This window comes from Rhinatrema bivittatum, chromosome 1 (genome assembly GCF_901001135.1).
Source record: "Rhinatrema bivittatum chromosome 1, aRhiBiv1.1, whole genome shotgun sequence".
NCBI lineage: Eukaryota > Metazoa > Chordata > Amphibia > Gymnophiona > Rhinatrematidae > Rhinatrema > Rhinatrema bivittatum.
In genome coordinates, this window is record NC_042615.1 from 502,677,838 (window position 1) to 502,694,783 (window position 16,946).

General features: G+C 46.3%; 2 protein-coding genes across 4 annotated transcripts in view; one reads left to right on the forward strand and one right to left on the reverse strand.

Annotated features, from left to right (window-relative positions):
- LOC115095885 (deoxyribonuclease-1-like) overlaps positions 1 to 16,946 on the reverse strand; it is a 98,779-nt gene that overhangs the window by 51,274 nt on the left and 30,559 nt on the right. Inside the window, exon 1 of one of the 3 annotated variants that reach the window (XM_029610192.1) lies at positions 10,606 to 10,635. The exons of the other annotated variants lie outside the window; for them this stretch is intronic. The gene's annotated coding sequence lies outside the window, so the exon portion shown is untranslated. Of the gene's footprint in view, positions 1 to 10,605; positions 10,636 to 16,946 lie in introns of those variants that run through there. 3 annotated transcript variants of the gene reach the window in all.
- The window catches only part of LOC115095894 (mitochondrial carnitine/acylcarnitine carrier protein-like), a 32,532-nt gene continuing 26,455 nt past the window's right edge, over positions 10,870 to 16,946 (forward strand). The window contains exons 1-4 of the mRNA XM_029610215.1: positions 10,870 to 11,013; positions 13,831 to 13,923; positions 16,045 to 16,172; positions 16,563 to 16,653. Of these exons, the coding sequence (XP_029466075.1) occupies positions 10,909 to 11,013; positions 13,831 to 13,923; positions 16,045 to 16,172; positions 16,563 to 16,653 (417 nt within the window). The 5' untranslated portion in view covers positions 10,870 to 10,908. The remainder of the gene's footprint in view (positions 11,014 to 13,830; positions 13,924 to 16,044; positions 16,173 to 16,562; positions 16,654 to 16,946) is intronic.

Here is a 16,946-nt window from a genome sequence, read left to right on the forward strand (position 1 = left end):
ATCCAAGCAGTGCACCCTTTGCCTTTTTAGGATCTGCCTCTTTTGTGAGAGAAGGACTTTATTTCACTGTTGGACAGTTTGTTTTTTTTTAGTTTTGCTGGGGGTGATGCCCTGGTCCCATTTGATGAGGGACAAGCCCCATATCCAGTGGCAAAAGGATCTGTATGTCACCTCCCCTGAAGTGGAGGTGCAGTAGTGACTCCCCTGAGGTCACCCACAGAGCGTCAGTGACAAACTCAGGGACTGGAACCAAAGCAGAGACATAGAAGGCTAATAAGTGAATTTTCAAAACATTATGGGGCCGGTGCAATATTTGTGGGCAGAAAACGGGTGCTCAGTGTTGAGCGCCTGTTTACGTAAAACGTGCCGAGCCACTTCGCCTGGGCGTGCGTCCCAATCTTTAAATTAGGGGTCGCACAAAAAAGAAGACACTAGGGAAAATGTGTGCGACCCAAGCGCCTCCTCAGCATTGGGCGCACAGAAGTGGCTATCAAGCGGGTTGGGAAAATGGACGCTTAATCTACGAGCGCTTGTTTTCTCTTACTACCGGCATAGACACACACAAGATACATGGCCTGGACCGTGAGCTTTGTGTGCCTTTTGGGCAACCAGAATTTTTTTTTTTTTAAACTAAACCTGCTTTATTTGATTTCTCCTACTTAGTATCGCTATGATACTATTAGGAGGAATCACAGAAAACAGGATTTTTCTTTTTTTTCAATGCGCCCGTGAGTGTGGCATATCTTTATCCCAGCCCCGGACTGGTGTAAAATTTGCTGCGTTGCAATGGACGTATTTGGCTGGGAAATTTTTTGCATCGTGGGGATTAGCTAATAGCCTCATCTACATGGAATGTACATGGGATGACCGCTATTAGCTACGCAGTGATTTGGACGCGCATTTTGGACGTGGTAGTCCCCATGTTGTATCAGGGCTTATAGATGCGCATCCAAAACGCACATCCAATCATGTTAAACTTTGCGCTAGCCACTGCGCACAGCATTGCATCGGCCCCTACATGCGTAAAAATTAGCATATACATGCAAAAAATAGTCTCTACTCGTGTACTCCGTATTTTATAAACATCAGAAATACTTTTCACTTGTGTGTGCACATATACACATGTAAAAAAAAGGGGCAGGGCCACTTACGAACATAGGTTGCTATTTTAAAAGACACTTACCCTTCCACGAGTACGTTTTCCAACTTCCTCACATCTTTACATCTGCTAATTATCAAGTGTAAGTGATGTTAACTGTGGTAATGACCCAGTAGTGCCCTTGGTTAACTCCTTTAGTAGGGACAGAGAGGTGGAGATTGTGGGGAGGCACCATTTGGTACAGCCCTTCCCTTTGAGAGTTCTGGCATGGAAAGCAGCTCTCTTCTGAGAGACTGGATGGAGGCAGTGCTTTTGAGTTTGGAGGTTGGTGGCAGTATAGGAGCATACCATAGTGAGGTATTGCCACAGTTTCTCACATATTCTTATTTACTCACTATGCTAATCTATTACATTAATAGACTGAAATGTAAATATTGCTCTGTGCAATCTCTCCCCTTTTTCCAGTTCCAAGTTGATTTCCCTGATTTATTGTAACTTTCTCAATTCCTTTATCTGATTCACGATATTTAAAGTTCAAGGTTCTTTTTGAGAACATTGTTTTACGTTATGTTATGTTTTACACACTTTGTTAATTGTAAACCGGGTTGATGTGATGCCTGTCATGAAACTCGGTATAACAAAAACAATAAATAAATAAATAAATAAATAAATAAATTTTACTGGTTTGGATTTTGGGCCTGCTTAGAGGATCCAGACAAACTCTGCCTGGGGATCCTGAGCAAGGTCGGGAAGCTGCACTACCAGTCCACTAACTGGCTGGTGGGGTTTGCTTCAGAGCTGACTTTGGGATTTGGACATTTTTCGTGGTAGGAAGCCTGCAGGACTCTTGGGTGTGTTTGTGGGGTGGGTTTACTGCCCATAAAAGGATACCCTGCCCACTTGGGATCTTCACTTATCCAAGCCCTGGAGGATGAATGCTTCCCATGCCCAGGTAGTAGAGACCCGTGCTAAGGGCAGTGTTAACTGTGCCATTCACTCATTCTGATTTACCATTTTGGACACTCCACTAGTCTCCGGTGTATTATTCGGCACTTGCAGCACTCACAGTGGGACAAATTATGCCTCTCCCAAGGAAAAGAATTTCCAAAAGTCACCTCTGTCACTTTGGGCTCTGAAAAGAGGGTTCCTTCCATCTCCCCACCTCAAAGGACTCCGGCCCTGGGGAATAGAGACTTGTGTTTGAGGTAGCCGGTGTGATCCAGCCACAAAGCGAGGGAAATTCTTTTATGGCTCCATCGATGTTAGGACAGCACCCGGAGACGGGGTTTCAGGTGTTTATCATGTAGTACTGTCTGGGTGGGAGATCTGGATAGACTGGGGGGACTTCAGACTAAAGAACCAGGGAGGTCTTGATGACCCGGAGGACTGGGCAAACTGGTGAACCAATTGGTAAACTGGTTAATTTCCTCAATGTGCAAACGATTTAAGATTGGTCAACTTATGCGTGTAAATCGGGACTTACACGAGTAAGTCCTAGTTTACTTTCACGCATAAAATATATGCACACATATGTTAGACTTTTGGGGGAACATTTTCAAAGGGATTTCCATGGATAAATGGGTGTTTACCCATGGAAAATCCTCCTTTAAAAACTGTTTCCTGTTTCCAAGAGCTTAAGGAGGAAGGGGTTTTATCTAAGCGAGTTTTATTATTTTTTTTTAAGACATTTCTAGTATCAGTTTCCAATCACTTTCCACATAAAAAAAAACCGACCATTTCCACAGTGGGGAGGAGAAGGCCAAGCAAACGCCAGAACCCGAAGTGATCCCCAAATGCACACAAGTGTATGGGAGAAATCCTGCACAAAAATATGCTTGTCTAGAGTGTATCCTGAAGAGCTACCTGAGAAGGCAGTCAAGATGTATGTCATCATAGATGAGCAGAGCAACAGATCCCTGGCAAGGCCAGAATTCTTTGACTTGTTCGATATCCATCACCACTACTCTCCGTACAACCTCAAAACCTGCTCAGGAGTTACCCAAGTGACCGGGAGAAGAGCAAACGGATATGTAATAGAAGCGATAGATGGCAGCAACAAGTCAAACTTGCCCACGCTCATTGAGTGTAACCAGATGCCTGACAACAGAGATGAGATTCCTAGACCGGAAGCCGCTCGGTACCACTCTCATCTAAAACCCATAATGCATCAGCTCCCACCAGTAGATCCGGAAGCAGAAATCCTGCTGTTATTGGGCAGAGACGCACCAGCACTGACCAAGGTCCTGGAGATGCGTGATGGCCCACTAGCTGCCCCCTATGCTTACTGACTCGCCTTGGGATGGGTGATAGTCGGCGAAGTTGGCTTAAATCGAACAGGGGGACCGAACGTTCACGCATACACTACGAGTGTCCTAGAGGATGGATGTCCTACCCTATTCGAACCACGGCCTAACCATCTAAGCACCAAGGAGATCTTAAGCTGCGAGGAGCTGAATCTCAATTCAGCTACCAGTCAGATCGCCCCCCCCCCCAATCAGATGTAGAAGAACATCTAGGGGACTCAACGTTTCAAGTCACCAAGGATGACAACGAACCTACCCTCCCAGTAGTCAATAATAGTCCATCACCTACAGTGGCCCCATATGGGCTCAGAAGGACAGCCCAAGAAGGAGAAAAGGAGTACGACGCAGATGCCAGACGCCTTGCAGAAAAGGACTTCTATGCAGATGACGGACTAAAGTCCCTACCTACTGCAGAGGAAGCAATGCTGACAAACGCAAATCTAAGGCTCCACAAAATAGCTTCAAATAGTTCTGAAGTAATGAGAGCATTTCCTTCAGACGATCATGCTAAAGACTTAAAGGACTTGGACCTGAGAGTGGACACACCTCCTCTCCAATGAAGTCTTGGACTAAATTGGGATCCAAAGAGAGACGTCTTCACTTTCCAGGTTCCAACCCAAGATAAACCATACACTCACCGAAGTGTCCTGTACACAGTCAACAGCCTGCACGATGCACTGGAGTTTGTGACCCCAGCTACGATACAAGGAAGAGCCTTGTTAAGAGAGCCTCCATCAAATGCTTCAGAATGGGACACCCCACTACCTCAAGCAAGGAAACCAGAATGGGAAAAGTGGAAGAGATCTCTAAAAGTGCTTGAACAGTTCTACACACCATGCACCCATGTTCCAGTACCACTCAAAACAGCTAGCCGCAAAGAGATCTGCATCTTCTTGGACGCATCTGTGAAGATCATAGCTGCGGTAGCTTTTTTGAGAGCGACAGACGCAGAAAGAACAGTGCGTAGGGACTTCGCATTTGGTAAGGCCAAGCTAGCACCATAGCCTAGCCCCACCGTACCACGTCTAGAATTGTGTGGAGCGGTGCTAGCAGTGGAAACAATGGAGTTAACGACAGCCATCTTCACATGGACAGCAAAGTAGTACTGAGCTACATCTGTAACCAGACAAGAAGGTTCCATGTATACGCTCAACTCTGGGGTTCAGCTGACTTCGTAGGAACCTGTAGAGTTGAGCATTACATCAGTCATGCTTTTAACACAAAATACTATTAACATTCCTGTGCCATGCGGAAACTTGATAGCGGGGAGCTCCACAAGCGTCAATGGAAACAAGTCCAACAGCTTGCCAACTCCCTTTGGATCCTTCGGAAGAAAGAATACCTGCCGACTCTCCAGTATCGAAGCAAGTAGCGATCCAAGATCTTCTACAGGCCCATCAATGAGGCGGCGCTCCTCATGCCGCATGAAGAAACTTGAACTCCGTGGACCGTTGTCCATCCCAGAGACTCTTTCTCTTTTTGTATTGTCTGTCTCTCGTTTCAGCTTGGTGATACCTTTTGAAGAAGACGTTGCCTGGATGACTGGACAACCGAGATGATCATGAACTTCCTTGAACGTCGAAAGATCCAGTTTTAATGGACTTTGCACTGTTGCATAATGATATAAGAACTGATATAATAGTATCTTGTGATACCAGACAGGGAGTGTTCTGTCCCCAGCAGTGAGTACATGTTTGTATCTGTATTTACTGTAGCTTAACTGTGTTTACTGCAGCCCCTCCCTTCCGGGAACTCTTGATATTGAAACACCTTTTGTAACCCATGATAAAAGTCTGGGAGCCCTGCCTTTAAGAGGAGCTTTGCCCTTAAAAGAAACTTCCTCCCCCTTGCTTTCTCTCACTTGGGAAGAGTCTGCTTGCCTTCTCGATCTAACTTGAGTCTTCTTAAGTGCCTTAAGGGACTTAAGTGCCTTAAGGGACTGCCCTTCATGCTCCCCCTGTGTCACATGGGTCCTAGGTTCGTTGCCATTGGGCCTTGCCCCCCCCCCCCCCCCTCCAGCTTGTGGAGGCGTTTTCTGTAACAGCTTTCTGGGAAACTTTCAGTCTCGACCATGCGGTCTCAAAGCCAGGAGCACTTATAAAGCTCTGTGATACGATCAGCTTTTTTATATTCTTCTTATCGCTTTATTTCTAAAGATCAAATCAGCTTCAAAACCCTTTTGTCATCTCACCTTGAATCCCAAGAAACTCCGTTCTCCCCTCTCCTACCTATTTCCAGCTTCAAAGATCTTTGCCTGGGGCTATACGTTTGGAAGCAACAATTGTAAGTAATAAAAAAAAACTACTTGTACAATAAATAATTTCAAACTTAAAGGATTTTTGTCTGAAGACTGATTGGGAAGAAAGTTAGCTGTCTGGATGAGGAAACAAGGCAAGTTTCTATTGAGCCAGCACAAAGCTATTTTTTTCAGACTTGTGCTAATTCAGCTCCATTTTGTAGCTGTTACCAGGGGCTTAATTTCTGGTGGAACAACAGTGTTCTGCCACCCTTTTTCCTGGGAGCTGAGGAAGTGTAGCAGAGCCAACGGTGTAAATCTATTCTGAACACTGGTGGGGGCTGGGATTGAAGGATCACTGGAGTAAGGAGGAGGAAGTGTTTGGGAGAGGGGACCTGGGCCCACACCCTCTCACAGGTCATACTTGACCATGTCCCCGTTCTGCACCCCCACCCCACCGCTCCACAGTTCCACTTCTCTTGTCTACAAATTAAGCCCTGCAATATAGTGTGTCTGGCTTTGGTAACTACTCTAGCTTCAATATGCGTTCGATACACTTATTTTATGTCACTCATAAAGGCTTCAGCCCATGGTTTAATAAGAGGCCTAAAACATTTTACGAAAAATTAGAGTTTGGTCCCTGGGCTGCTAAAAGCAAACCTTTTTGGAAGTAAAGAAGTTCTAGAAGAAGTAGCCATGATAGAGGGCTGTAATGCAATAGACTCAGGAGTAACATCTGAAAACATTTCTTCATAGAAAGGGTGGTAGATACATGGAACGGCCTTTCAGTACAGGTGAGAGAAGCAAAAACAATAACAGTTCAAAAAAGCACAGGACAAGTACAGAGAATCATAACATGTGCACTGTAGGCATCCTTGCCTACTACTTCCCTTTGCCCCCCCCCCAGCACATAAAACTGAGCGCACACAATACAAGTCGGCAGGCAGACTCTTTGTGAAAAATTCAGTCCGCAGCTTTAACATTCAAGGTTCATTGACATCTCATGGCATCCTAACTAGCTAAGGTTCAATTTACAATACATATGTATTCAAGTCAAGTAATTGGTCAGCCTATACAGTCACTTGCAGCTGGCCTGCCTGCCCTCAACCTGCCAGACCAACCCGGCTATGCTTGCTCGATATTGTTGACGCTTTTGTGCGCAGTCTGCCAGACTAACCCGGCTGTGTACCTGATTGAATCGGCTCAAATTAAACACTCATTTGGGCCTATTTCATGTAGGCCTTAGAGCATTGTTAAGTCTGTAAATGTGTCCATTGCGCTACCATCCTGCTGAACCTGTGGTTAGAGATATCTCCCATTACGGGATAGGACAGCAACCTTGCTTGTCCTATCTCCCCCCTTGCACTGCAGCTGAATCCAAAGTGAGAAGCACTACCTACACTTTCCATTCCAATTTCAGAAAAATGCACCCCCATCTGGCCTTTACAGCCCAGGGCAATCCATTGTGATCAAATCGTGTCTCATCACCACACCTCCTAGAAGGGAAATAAACTTGGAGATTTCCCAATTAACCCTTTTTCCTGATATCCTTTAGCCCCATGTCGGAGCGCCATACGGTTCTCAGGATAATATCGAACCATATTATCTGCGATGTCGGAAATAATTCTGCAGTCTGCGCTAGGTCCTTCTTAATCCTCGAGATCAGCTCCACCCCTTTTAGGCCAGCTAGGTCATTGTCACCCTGGTGGTGAATGGTGATGGTTTAGTGCGAGCTGCATGCATCAAGGTCGGGAGTAACTGGTCCCATTTCATTCTATTATCCCCCATCCATTGAATCTTTACTCCTGCCTGTGCACATCCCAAATGCTCCCCATGCAGCTGTTCTAAAGCTTTCTTCCCCTCCTAGAAAACAAAAGAATGGCCACATATACAAATTTGCTTCAACTGACTGACAATGACACAGACACCTTCAGTTACTAGCAGTCCTCACCGTTTCCCATATATACAAGTGCACATATCAGATATCCATTTCTCATACTATATATATATATATATATATATATATATATATATATATATATATATATATACACACACACACACACACATATGTACACACACACCTTCATATATATATACATATATACACACAAATACCTTATAAGGTACCTCTACCACTACCTCCCCTGACCCCAGCTATGCTGTGTGGCCTTACATAGCTCCTGAACCTACCTGACTTCCACCTACCAATCCTTTTGAGCTTATCAGCTGCCCCAAATATGGAAGGAGTGGGTGCCATAGGCTGTTGTGTCGAAACCTGCATGCACTAAACATTTTTTTTAAAACTGATGCAAACTGGTCTAGAACGGGTAGATGTGAATCGGTTATTTACTCTTTCGGATAGTAGAAAGACTAGGGGGCACTCCATGAAGTTAGCATGGGGCACATTTAAAACTAATCGGAGAAAGTTCTTTTTTACTCAATGCACAATTAAACTCTGGAATTTGTTGCCAGAGGATGTGGTTAGTGCAGTTAGTATAACTGTGTTTAAAAAAGGATTGGATAAGCTCTTGGAGGAGAAGTCCATTACCTGCTATTAAGTTCACTTAGGGGGTCATTTTCAAAGGAGTTACGCACATAAATGTAACTACTATTGTAGCAATTTTCAAAAGCCATTTACTCACGTAAAGTGCACTTATGCGAATAAATCCTATGGACGATTCAATGGCATATATTGTAGCAATTTTCAAAAGCCCACTTACTCGAGTAAAGTGCATTTACATGCGTAAAACCCAGATTTACGCATGTAAATGCTTTTTAAAATCCGCCCCTTAGAGAATAGCCACTGCCATTAGCAATGGTAACATGGATTAGACTTAGTTTTGGGTACTTGCCAGGTTCTTATGGCCTGGATTGGCCACTGTTGGAAACAGGATGCTGGGCTTGATGGACCCTTGGTCTGACCCAGTATGGCATTTTCTTATGTTCTTATGGAATCTAGAGCGAGAGAAGCCATCCTGATGCATCAAAAATGTTTCCCCCCCCCCCTCCCCCAGTCCTGATCTGCATAAAGGTCCTCACATTTGTTACAGGGCAGGTAGTTTCCGCAACTTCCCGTAGGTTGACCCACACATCCTTAGTGTCCTGGTCCATCCTAGACCTTCTAATTCTCTCTTGAGTAATAAAACATTCCCCTCCCGTACATCACCTTGGGCCTCTTGTTGGCTGGACGAAGGCACTAACTCACTCACCCACAAAGCCGCAAAAAATGCTAAAGAAAACGCCGTTCTCAAAAGGGAAGAAACACAGAGCTGCTGCCAATCCCCCCACCTGATTTTTTTCCAATACTTGGTGGACTATCAGCCTCCTATAAATCGCTAGCAGTGGAGGGATTCAGACCCTGAGAAGTCCCATGCATTAAATGCGCCTCTGAGCCACTTTTTTCTTTTTGCTGCCCAGTAGCTTAAATAAAGCCTTCATTCCTTTCATCATCTTTGCCTCACCTTTTCTATGCACCCTTTTCGGCTCTCCCTATCTTCTGAACCCCGCACATTCCCCCTTCTTAAATCCCCACAGACCTCCCCCCCCCAACTCGTTCTCAACCTCGCTCCCGTCCCCATGGGACTCATTAAGGAACTGCCCCGGAGGCGACTCCTCGAGGTATCACTCTGGACTGGCGTGGTACCCTGGGATGGTGCCCCCTCCGATTTGCGGCGTCGCTCCGTGCTCTCCTTCTTTTCTCTGGTGGTTCCCCACTCTGTTCTCTCGCAGCCTTCATCCGATCGCGAACTCACGCTGCACCGCGTCTTGCCTCAGCTGCAGAATTAGCTGCTCTAGGTCGCCCTTGTGCTGTCCAGAGGCCTGCGTGCATTCTTGATCCGACGCCTGCTCCTCACCCTGTCTGGCCCTTGTGTTCTTTTCGGAGGCTTCGCTCTTACGCTTGTAGGACAAAGAAGCACTGGAGACAGGGGACCATTTCTTGCTAGGTGTAGGGGATAAGCTCCTGGGTTCAAGTCCTCAGGTATAATCCCAATAATTGTGTGTGGCCATTTGTGTAGGGGATAAGCCCCGGGGTTCAAACCCCCAGGTACAGTCCCAGTAACTGTGTGTGTTTATATGAGACTAGCCCCCCCAGGTCAGAGCCCCTGGGCAGGATACCAGTGTGCACAGCCTGAACCCGTAACAGTCCTTATCTGCTATTATATCCTATGTTTTTCTAATGGTGAGAGTGACAATAAAAGTCACATATACAAAGCCCCATCAGTGAAGATATCATACGACATCTTAAGTGTTCAGAAATTTGACACTTGAAAGTTGGAAGCCCTACTTTATAGATACACAGACAAGGGCTGGGATGCGTATATTGATTCTGCTGCACAGGCAAGTAATTAATCTAAAATCCAAACATAGCCACAACTAGCACTTTGAAAATTAGCATATTTTATCTGCATACAATGTCCCAGTGACCTGCAGAGAACTGAGCAAGGTTAACATCCTCTCTGGCAGTCCTCCATCAGACCAACTTCAGATCAATGGGCAAGCTAGAGGAAGCAGCCACCGTGGCAGGCCTGTACAAGCTCTGTCTTAAGTCTAAGTTGTTATAAAGCCTATGAATTTGTCTGGATTCTGCCACACAAAGCAATGGTGGAGTTTCCGCACCAGGTTTAGGTGCTTAGTGGTCCCTGAAAATTCTCAAGGACCTAACATTGACTCCCTTAACACTGGTCTTACGTGGCCAACACCAATACGGACAATTTGTCCTGCCTGGGTTACCTGCAGAGAGAAGGTGGAAGAGCTGAGGGTGAAACTTTCCCAAGGCTGTCCCCTAACCACTCCATGGCCTTAGAATGTTGTCTGAACCCTGTAACAATGTAATCTGTTCTAGAAGGATTTCAGGAACCATGAGCAAGACTTTCAGATCCTGAACTCGCAACAGCTATGTGGAGGCTAGGTTGGACCATTGTACTTTACGTCATAGCATGAAAAGAATCAATTCCTGTACATACCTGTGCCAGGAAGTAGTGCAACACTAGCAATCCTCTGGCTCTAGCCACTGCCTTGCCACACGTTAAGAAAAGTTAAAAGCTAACTTTGGAACCTGCAATGATTAATTGCTGGGGGTCACATCCGAGCAGCTGCAATGGGGGGGGGGCTCTCGCTTCCACCAGTGCTCGCTCGCTGAAGGTGGAGCCCAAAGACGTCTTATCTCTTCCCCTCCAGACAGCAGCAGGCAGGGAACGTCTCACGCGGTTATGTTAATTTTTTTTTTTTTTTACACAGTTTCTTTTAAGTAAATTAATCTGTTAGAAATGACGCAAAAAGCAGAGAGAATATCCCCAATTAAAAATTTTTTTGCAGGTGGGGTAGGAGGGATTTGCCTAACCGTGGCAGGACAACCTCTGGATACCATCAAAGTGAGTACAGAAAATACTTCAGGTACATTTGCTTTGAAAGATAAATAAAATACTGGAAATTATTTTCTGGGCTTTTTGATTGCCTGGATTTCCTTTAGAAATGAGGAATCTTGGGTTTTTTTCTGAATTCAGAAAGAATATTTTGAAATGCAGGAGTGGATTATTCTGTATCCAGGAGTTTCTTTTGCTTTACTGAGAAGGTTTGCATCAAAATCTGGGAGGGGATGGGAGTGGGGAGGGGCCTGGGGTTGTATTGCCTAGGTGTAAAGTCCTGCGGACCTTGTCCCTGATTTTCATAGGGAAAGTGTGCACAGGCTTTCCCTCTGAACACTGTTCACAGGTACAAAGTACCTGTTGCATCTGCACCAGCTTTTTGTGCGGGTGAAATTGAATTAATAAGACGTGCCTGCATTTGAAAATCCAATGTAGGCGTGTTATTCCCCCCCCCCCCCCCGAGATCGCCTCCTGGCAGTCCCTGAAAGCCCACGTGCTGTGGAAGAGCGCGCACACTTTCGGAAGGAGGGCAATGTTCAGACAGAAAGGGCTTTGAAGATTGGTTACCTCAGAGCGCACAGAAAAGAACCAGAATGGGGTCAGCGATAATAAAGGCAGACAAACAGTCCTGGCACTTTAATTGTTCCATTTTAGTCGTTTCCATGAACATCTCTGAAATACTGAAAGTAAGCGGTCAAACTGGACACTGGTTTTCCATTCAGCGAAAGGGCCCACCAGTCCGAGGCCCTGCTGAACCCACCAGGCTACATATTCTTATGCACCATGGGCTCAAGAACGAGTCCCTTTCTATTATGGGTTTCTGGGATTGAACAAGGATTACTTGTTTCTGATCTATTTTTGGTACTTTTTTGTTTTGTTTTGCTTAACCTGGCAGTATCCTCCTGCTCCTCTGGGTTTCCATTGGGACGGCCTCTGGCTCATCTTCCTTTTCATACCATTTTTTTTTTTTTTTGCTGATGCTCCGCTTAGCCCCATGTTTCAAACATGACACTTAAAAGCGAGGAAAGAGAAACAAGTAACAGGAACCTTTGATTAGATCGAATGAAGCGAGACCCTGTAAACACATTGCCTCGATTAACGGCGGGCAACGTTTGAATTTTTTTGAATTTTTTTTTTTTTACATCTACCGGGGCCAGTGCACACAAGGCACCCGATGACCTGCTGAACAGGCAGTAAAAATGCCACTGTGTGAAATCGCCTGGGATCTGGCATCCTGCCCAGCTCCTCTGGCCCTGCAAAGCAAGCGAGCTGAAGCTACTCCCATGGAGCCTCTATCCACCTGCAGACCCAGAAAGCCCATGCTCCCTCCAGAAGCCCATCTGCTCCTGCTCTCTGGCCTCCCTGCTCCAAAGCCGCCTGACTTGGTGGCGAGGCCTTGCGGAAGATGCTGGCAACAAAGCCAGGACTGGGTCAGCCTCAGCCAGTGAGGCTGAGTGAAGCCAACCTCTCGTGATGCTGCTGCCTACAGGAGGAGCAGCGTTTCCGCCCCTGGGGTCTGGGATGGGGGAGGCTGTCTTCCTGGGCTTCAGATAACTTTATCCCCCCCTGAGCAGCAACCTAGTGGCCACTCCTAGTCCTCCCCTCCAGCTCAAAGCATGGGGACGGCACATGACACCTCTGATAATGGGAACTCTCTCCTCCAGGTTTGTATTAGCACAGGGGGATTACCTTGTTATTACACCTACTGCAGTGCTTGCTAAGAACCATGCTGCCCTTAGTTTCCAGTGTTTTACGTATCCACCTTTCCTCCGACTCGTAGGTGCCAACCTTGTGGACACAGTGGGTGCTTGGGCACTCCCAGGACTGAGCAAACTCCTTCACTGTGTCCAGGGAAAGGGGTATTTTACAATGTTCAGCGCCCTGAATCCTTTTGAAAAAGTTGGCTTCTATGATCTGACAATGGGGAATGGCTAGGATTCTGGTCTCTGACCCTTTCAGCGATTCTCTGCAGCGCTTTGGAGAGGATCACTTTAGCGCCCTGTGCCTCAGCGCTAATCCCTGACTCACTGGGGCCGATGCAATAAGACGCACGCATTGAGTGCCCGTTCTCCTAACGCGCACGCAGCCATATCTCCTGGGCACTCGACGCAGTATTTAAATGTGGGGGTGTGTAAAACAGGGCCCGCTAGGGGAGAATAGCGCATGCGAAGCGCTCAATTGCATTGGGTGCCCACCATTGCAATGGGTGTTCAATAGGAGCATCTGTTTTTATCCCGCTTCTTCAGGCCAATTTTTTTGTTATCGTGCTGGGGTTGCAGAAATGTCTTATATTAAGTGCCCCTTGTATTGTGGGTCTAAATTCTGTGGCCAGAAGACTTTTTTTTTTTTTAATCAAGCCAATATACATTTTTTTCCCCCACCGGAAGCAGTAAATTAAAATTTTTATTATTTTTTTTTTTAAATTTCTCATGAGCCCTTGCCTCATGAATTGCCTCTACTCCACCTCTGGGGCTCGAGTTAAATTTTCCACATTAAAAAGTGTGTGTTGGGCGCCCAGCATGTTCCTGCCCCGGGGGGGGGGGGGGGGGGGGGGGGGTAATAGCTAATAACCTCATCTACATGGAATTTACATGTGATGGGCACTATCGGCTACGCAATTGTTTGGGTGCACGTTTTGGATGTGCTAATCTTATTTTATAGCGCTAGAGTGTGCTTAACAAAAGTTGTGCTGCTCTGACTGTAATACAGATGCACTATTAATTCAAACCATCGGCAATGTAGGCAATATAAATTATTCTGAATGTGCTCTCTTCTCTGCTGTCTTTTTTCCCTCCTCACAGTCTGCCATCTCTTTCCCATCAGGTGAACATGCAAACCCAGAGGAAACCTCGTCCTGGACAGACTCTCCTTTACAAGAGTACCCTGGACTGCTTGACGAAAATCATAGCTAGTCAGGTGCAGCACCCATGGGTGTCATCTATGTGTGAGATATGGGGGACTCTGAGAGCCCAGAAAGGGGTGGGGGCTTTCTGATTTCCTTATGATTAGTGCTCCCCCTTCATCCCAGACCCTCTATAGGTTAAGAATGTGCTATGCTTTTTCAGTTTCAGTTCATATTTATAGATCACCTTATTGGTAAAAACTACAACCCAAAGTTAGAAAAACATACAATTTGAAACATACTAACTCAGCATAAATCCCCTACCCCTAACCCCTTCTCTGCCTAGGAGTACAGCAAAGTTACATGATATAAACATACAATACCAATTAATAACCGTATAAAAAAAAAAAACAAAACCCAACACTTAGGACACTTCCCAAAACTGCAAGCACAAAATGTCAACCTACCCACCGACATCCAAGCCCGAACAAACCTTAAGCAACTCATATAGTAAAGAGCTCCACCTCAGAGGACCTGATGAAAAAGTCTCACCCTCTCTTAAATGTTCACAAGACCACAGATTCCTCTTTTAGGGAGGGAAAAAGGGCGACATATAAGAATGAAATAGGTATCTCCTACTCGCTCAGCTGGCGGGAACTACTGCTTTATCTCAGACTAACTGAACCTCCTTTCTCAGCTAGGGAAGCTGATCCTTTCATAGCTAAATCATAGGAAATCCCCATTTTAGCCCTACTGCCTCAACTAGGGAAGCTGCTCTGTGATCTCTTCTTATTCCCAGGTCACCTAATACCTCAGGGGTGAAATGAGGTTAGCAGCGACAAGTATAGGAGTTACCTAAAATCTCAGACATGGCTATTTTTATCATCGTCTATTTCAATGACCTCCCAGTTCCTTTTTTTTTTTTTTGCCTTTCAACTCAGTTTTTTCTCCTCGGTGATCTCTGTTGCTATCCTCTCCCCAGGCAGCATACTCTGATAAGGAAGGGCACTCTTTTGCCAGCCTGAAAGCTGGAAGGGCACCTCACTAGCTGGCAGGGACAACCATCTTCCCTTCCTCTCCAGGCCTCAGGGCACCACCTCTTCATCGCACCCAGGCCTGAACAGATCCAGAGCGCCCACACCTGAGTACACAGCACTACAGTCTGAAGCACAGGACTGGTCCCCCTCGGCTCCCTTTTAATTTGTTCCCCATAAGAAACCAGAGGTCCATGTTGGGGGTCTGACTTACAGGATGTCACATCAGAGTGTCCTGGGAGGCTCTCGCTCGCTCGCTGTTTCATGCCAGATCTGCTCACAGGCTCTGGGACAAGTCCCAGCAAGCATCCTATCTAGTTTCACACCCATGCATTCACTTCATGTGCATCTCTTTTTCTGGATTAAGCTGTTTGTGCTTCCCTCCTTCTCATGTCCTGCTTTCTAGCAGAGCAGGGTCTCCAAATCGGTCTGTTTTGTGCATACCATGACAGGAATGGACCTCACTCTTAAGCCAGGGTACGTTGGATATTACCTCAGCCGTTCAGGTTGATTGCTAGTGCTCTTCTTAATGCTTGCATTATGCCAAAGAGCGCCTCCTCCTGTAGCTCATAGGACACATTACTTACATGCAACCTGTCATGGTGTACTTGTCAGATTTTGAATCAAGCCAGTGGCACTTGATAGAGCTGGGATGATTTCTGTATCTTTCTGCCACATTTTTATAATCTCTGGTATGGGATCATCTTCTTTCTCTCCATGTGCTGTGAGGGGCTGGGATATGGGGGGGGGGGGTGTGAATTCTCTGCAGATTTCTTCCCCACCCTCATAACTATCAATCTTCCTCAAAGTTTTACTGCAGCTAAAGTACAAAACGCCTCCCTTCCTCTGTTAAAGTGAAGCGGAGAGCTCTTTTTCAGGGAATATACAACAGCAATAAAGAAAATGATAAGAAATGTTTCACTGAATCTACTTTAGACAGCTCCAGGTTACCAGAGCGAGACTAAGCCAGTTCTGGCTTTGTCTCCTTTAATAAAAAGCAGGCAGCGAGGCAAACCAGGATCATATCTGCCTGTCCAGTTGAAATGGAGACAGGTGACCCTGCTGGCATCACTAAGGTGGGAGTTAGGGTCACAGAGCTAGTGCGTGTACCTGTCTTAGCTGTCTTGCGACTGTTTGCTCTGCTGCTCTTTCGTCTGACAGGGCATCCGGGGCCTGTACAAAGGCATGGGGGCGCCACTGGCCGGAATCACGCCCACCATGGCCCTGACCTTCTTCGGCTTTGGCCTAGGGAAAAGGCTCCAGCAGCAGAATCCCGATGACAGTCTGACGTAAGTGATGGGGGGTCTGGCAGTGGCTGGGATAGGGCGGAGTGACCCACCTTGTGGGGGGAGACTTAAGACCAGACCCAGTTTTTGAACTTATATCCCAATGCATTGTGGCATTTGTAGTCCCGGCTTCTTCCCTGTGAAATCAGCACTGCTGGTACCAGGACGCAGGGTAGAGGACAATATAGTGACTTTATTGCACTCATTGGGGGGGAAACTGTTTTTTATTTGTTTTGTAAGATGTTATCATCCTCCTGTTAAGAGTACTGTAAATTCTGGTGTGTCTTTAAAAAGAATCTCAGGCTAAGATTTTCCCCCAGGTACTGGGTCACTTGGCAGCTGGGTGGTGTAGGAATGGACAGCTGATGCTCTACTTGTAGTATGTCTCTCCAGATTCCCTCAGGTGTTTGCTGCCGGGATGATGGCCGGAGTCTTCAGCACCACGGTACTGGCTCCCATGGAGAGGGTGAAGTGTCTGCTACAGGTAGGATACGTCTCCATTATAATAACCATAGGACTGGCCCAGCATATGGACTCAATACACAGACAAATACGTGCACATATACACCTCACATGAGCACCCGCCTCCTCTTCCTCCATGCACAAACACCTTCCAGCTCTCACGTGCCCATGGGATGCACTCTGTGTGGGTACAGATTTTACATTTGTATTGGCATCTCCTGTCAAGATTGCTGACTGGCTCCAGATTTTCAAGGCAGCCTGACCTAGGGCTGGTCTTACCTCACTAAGAATCTAAGAACCGCCATACTGGGTGAG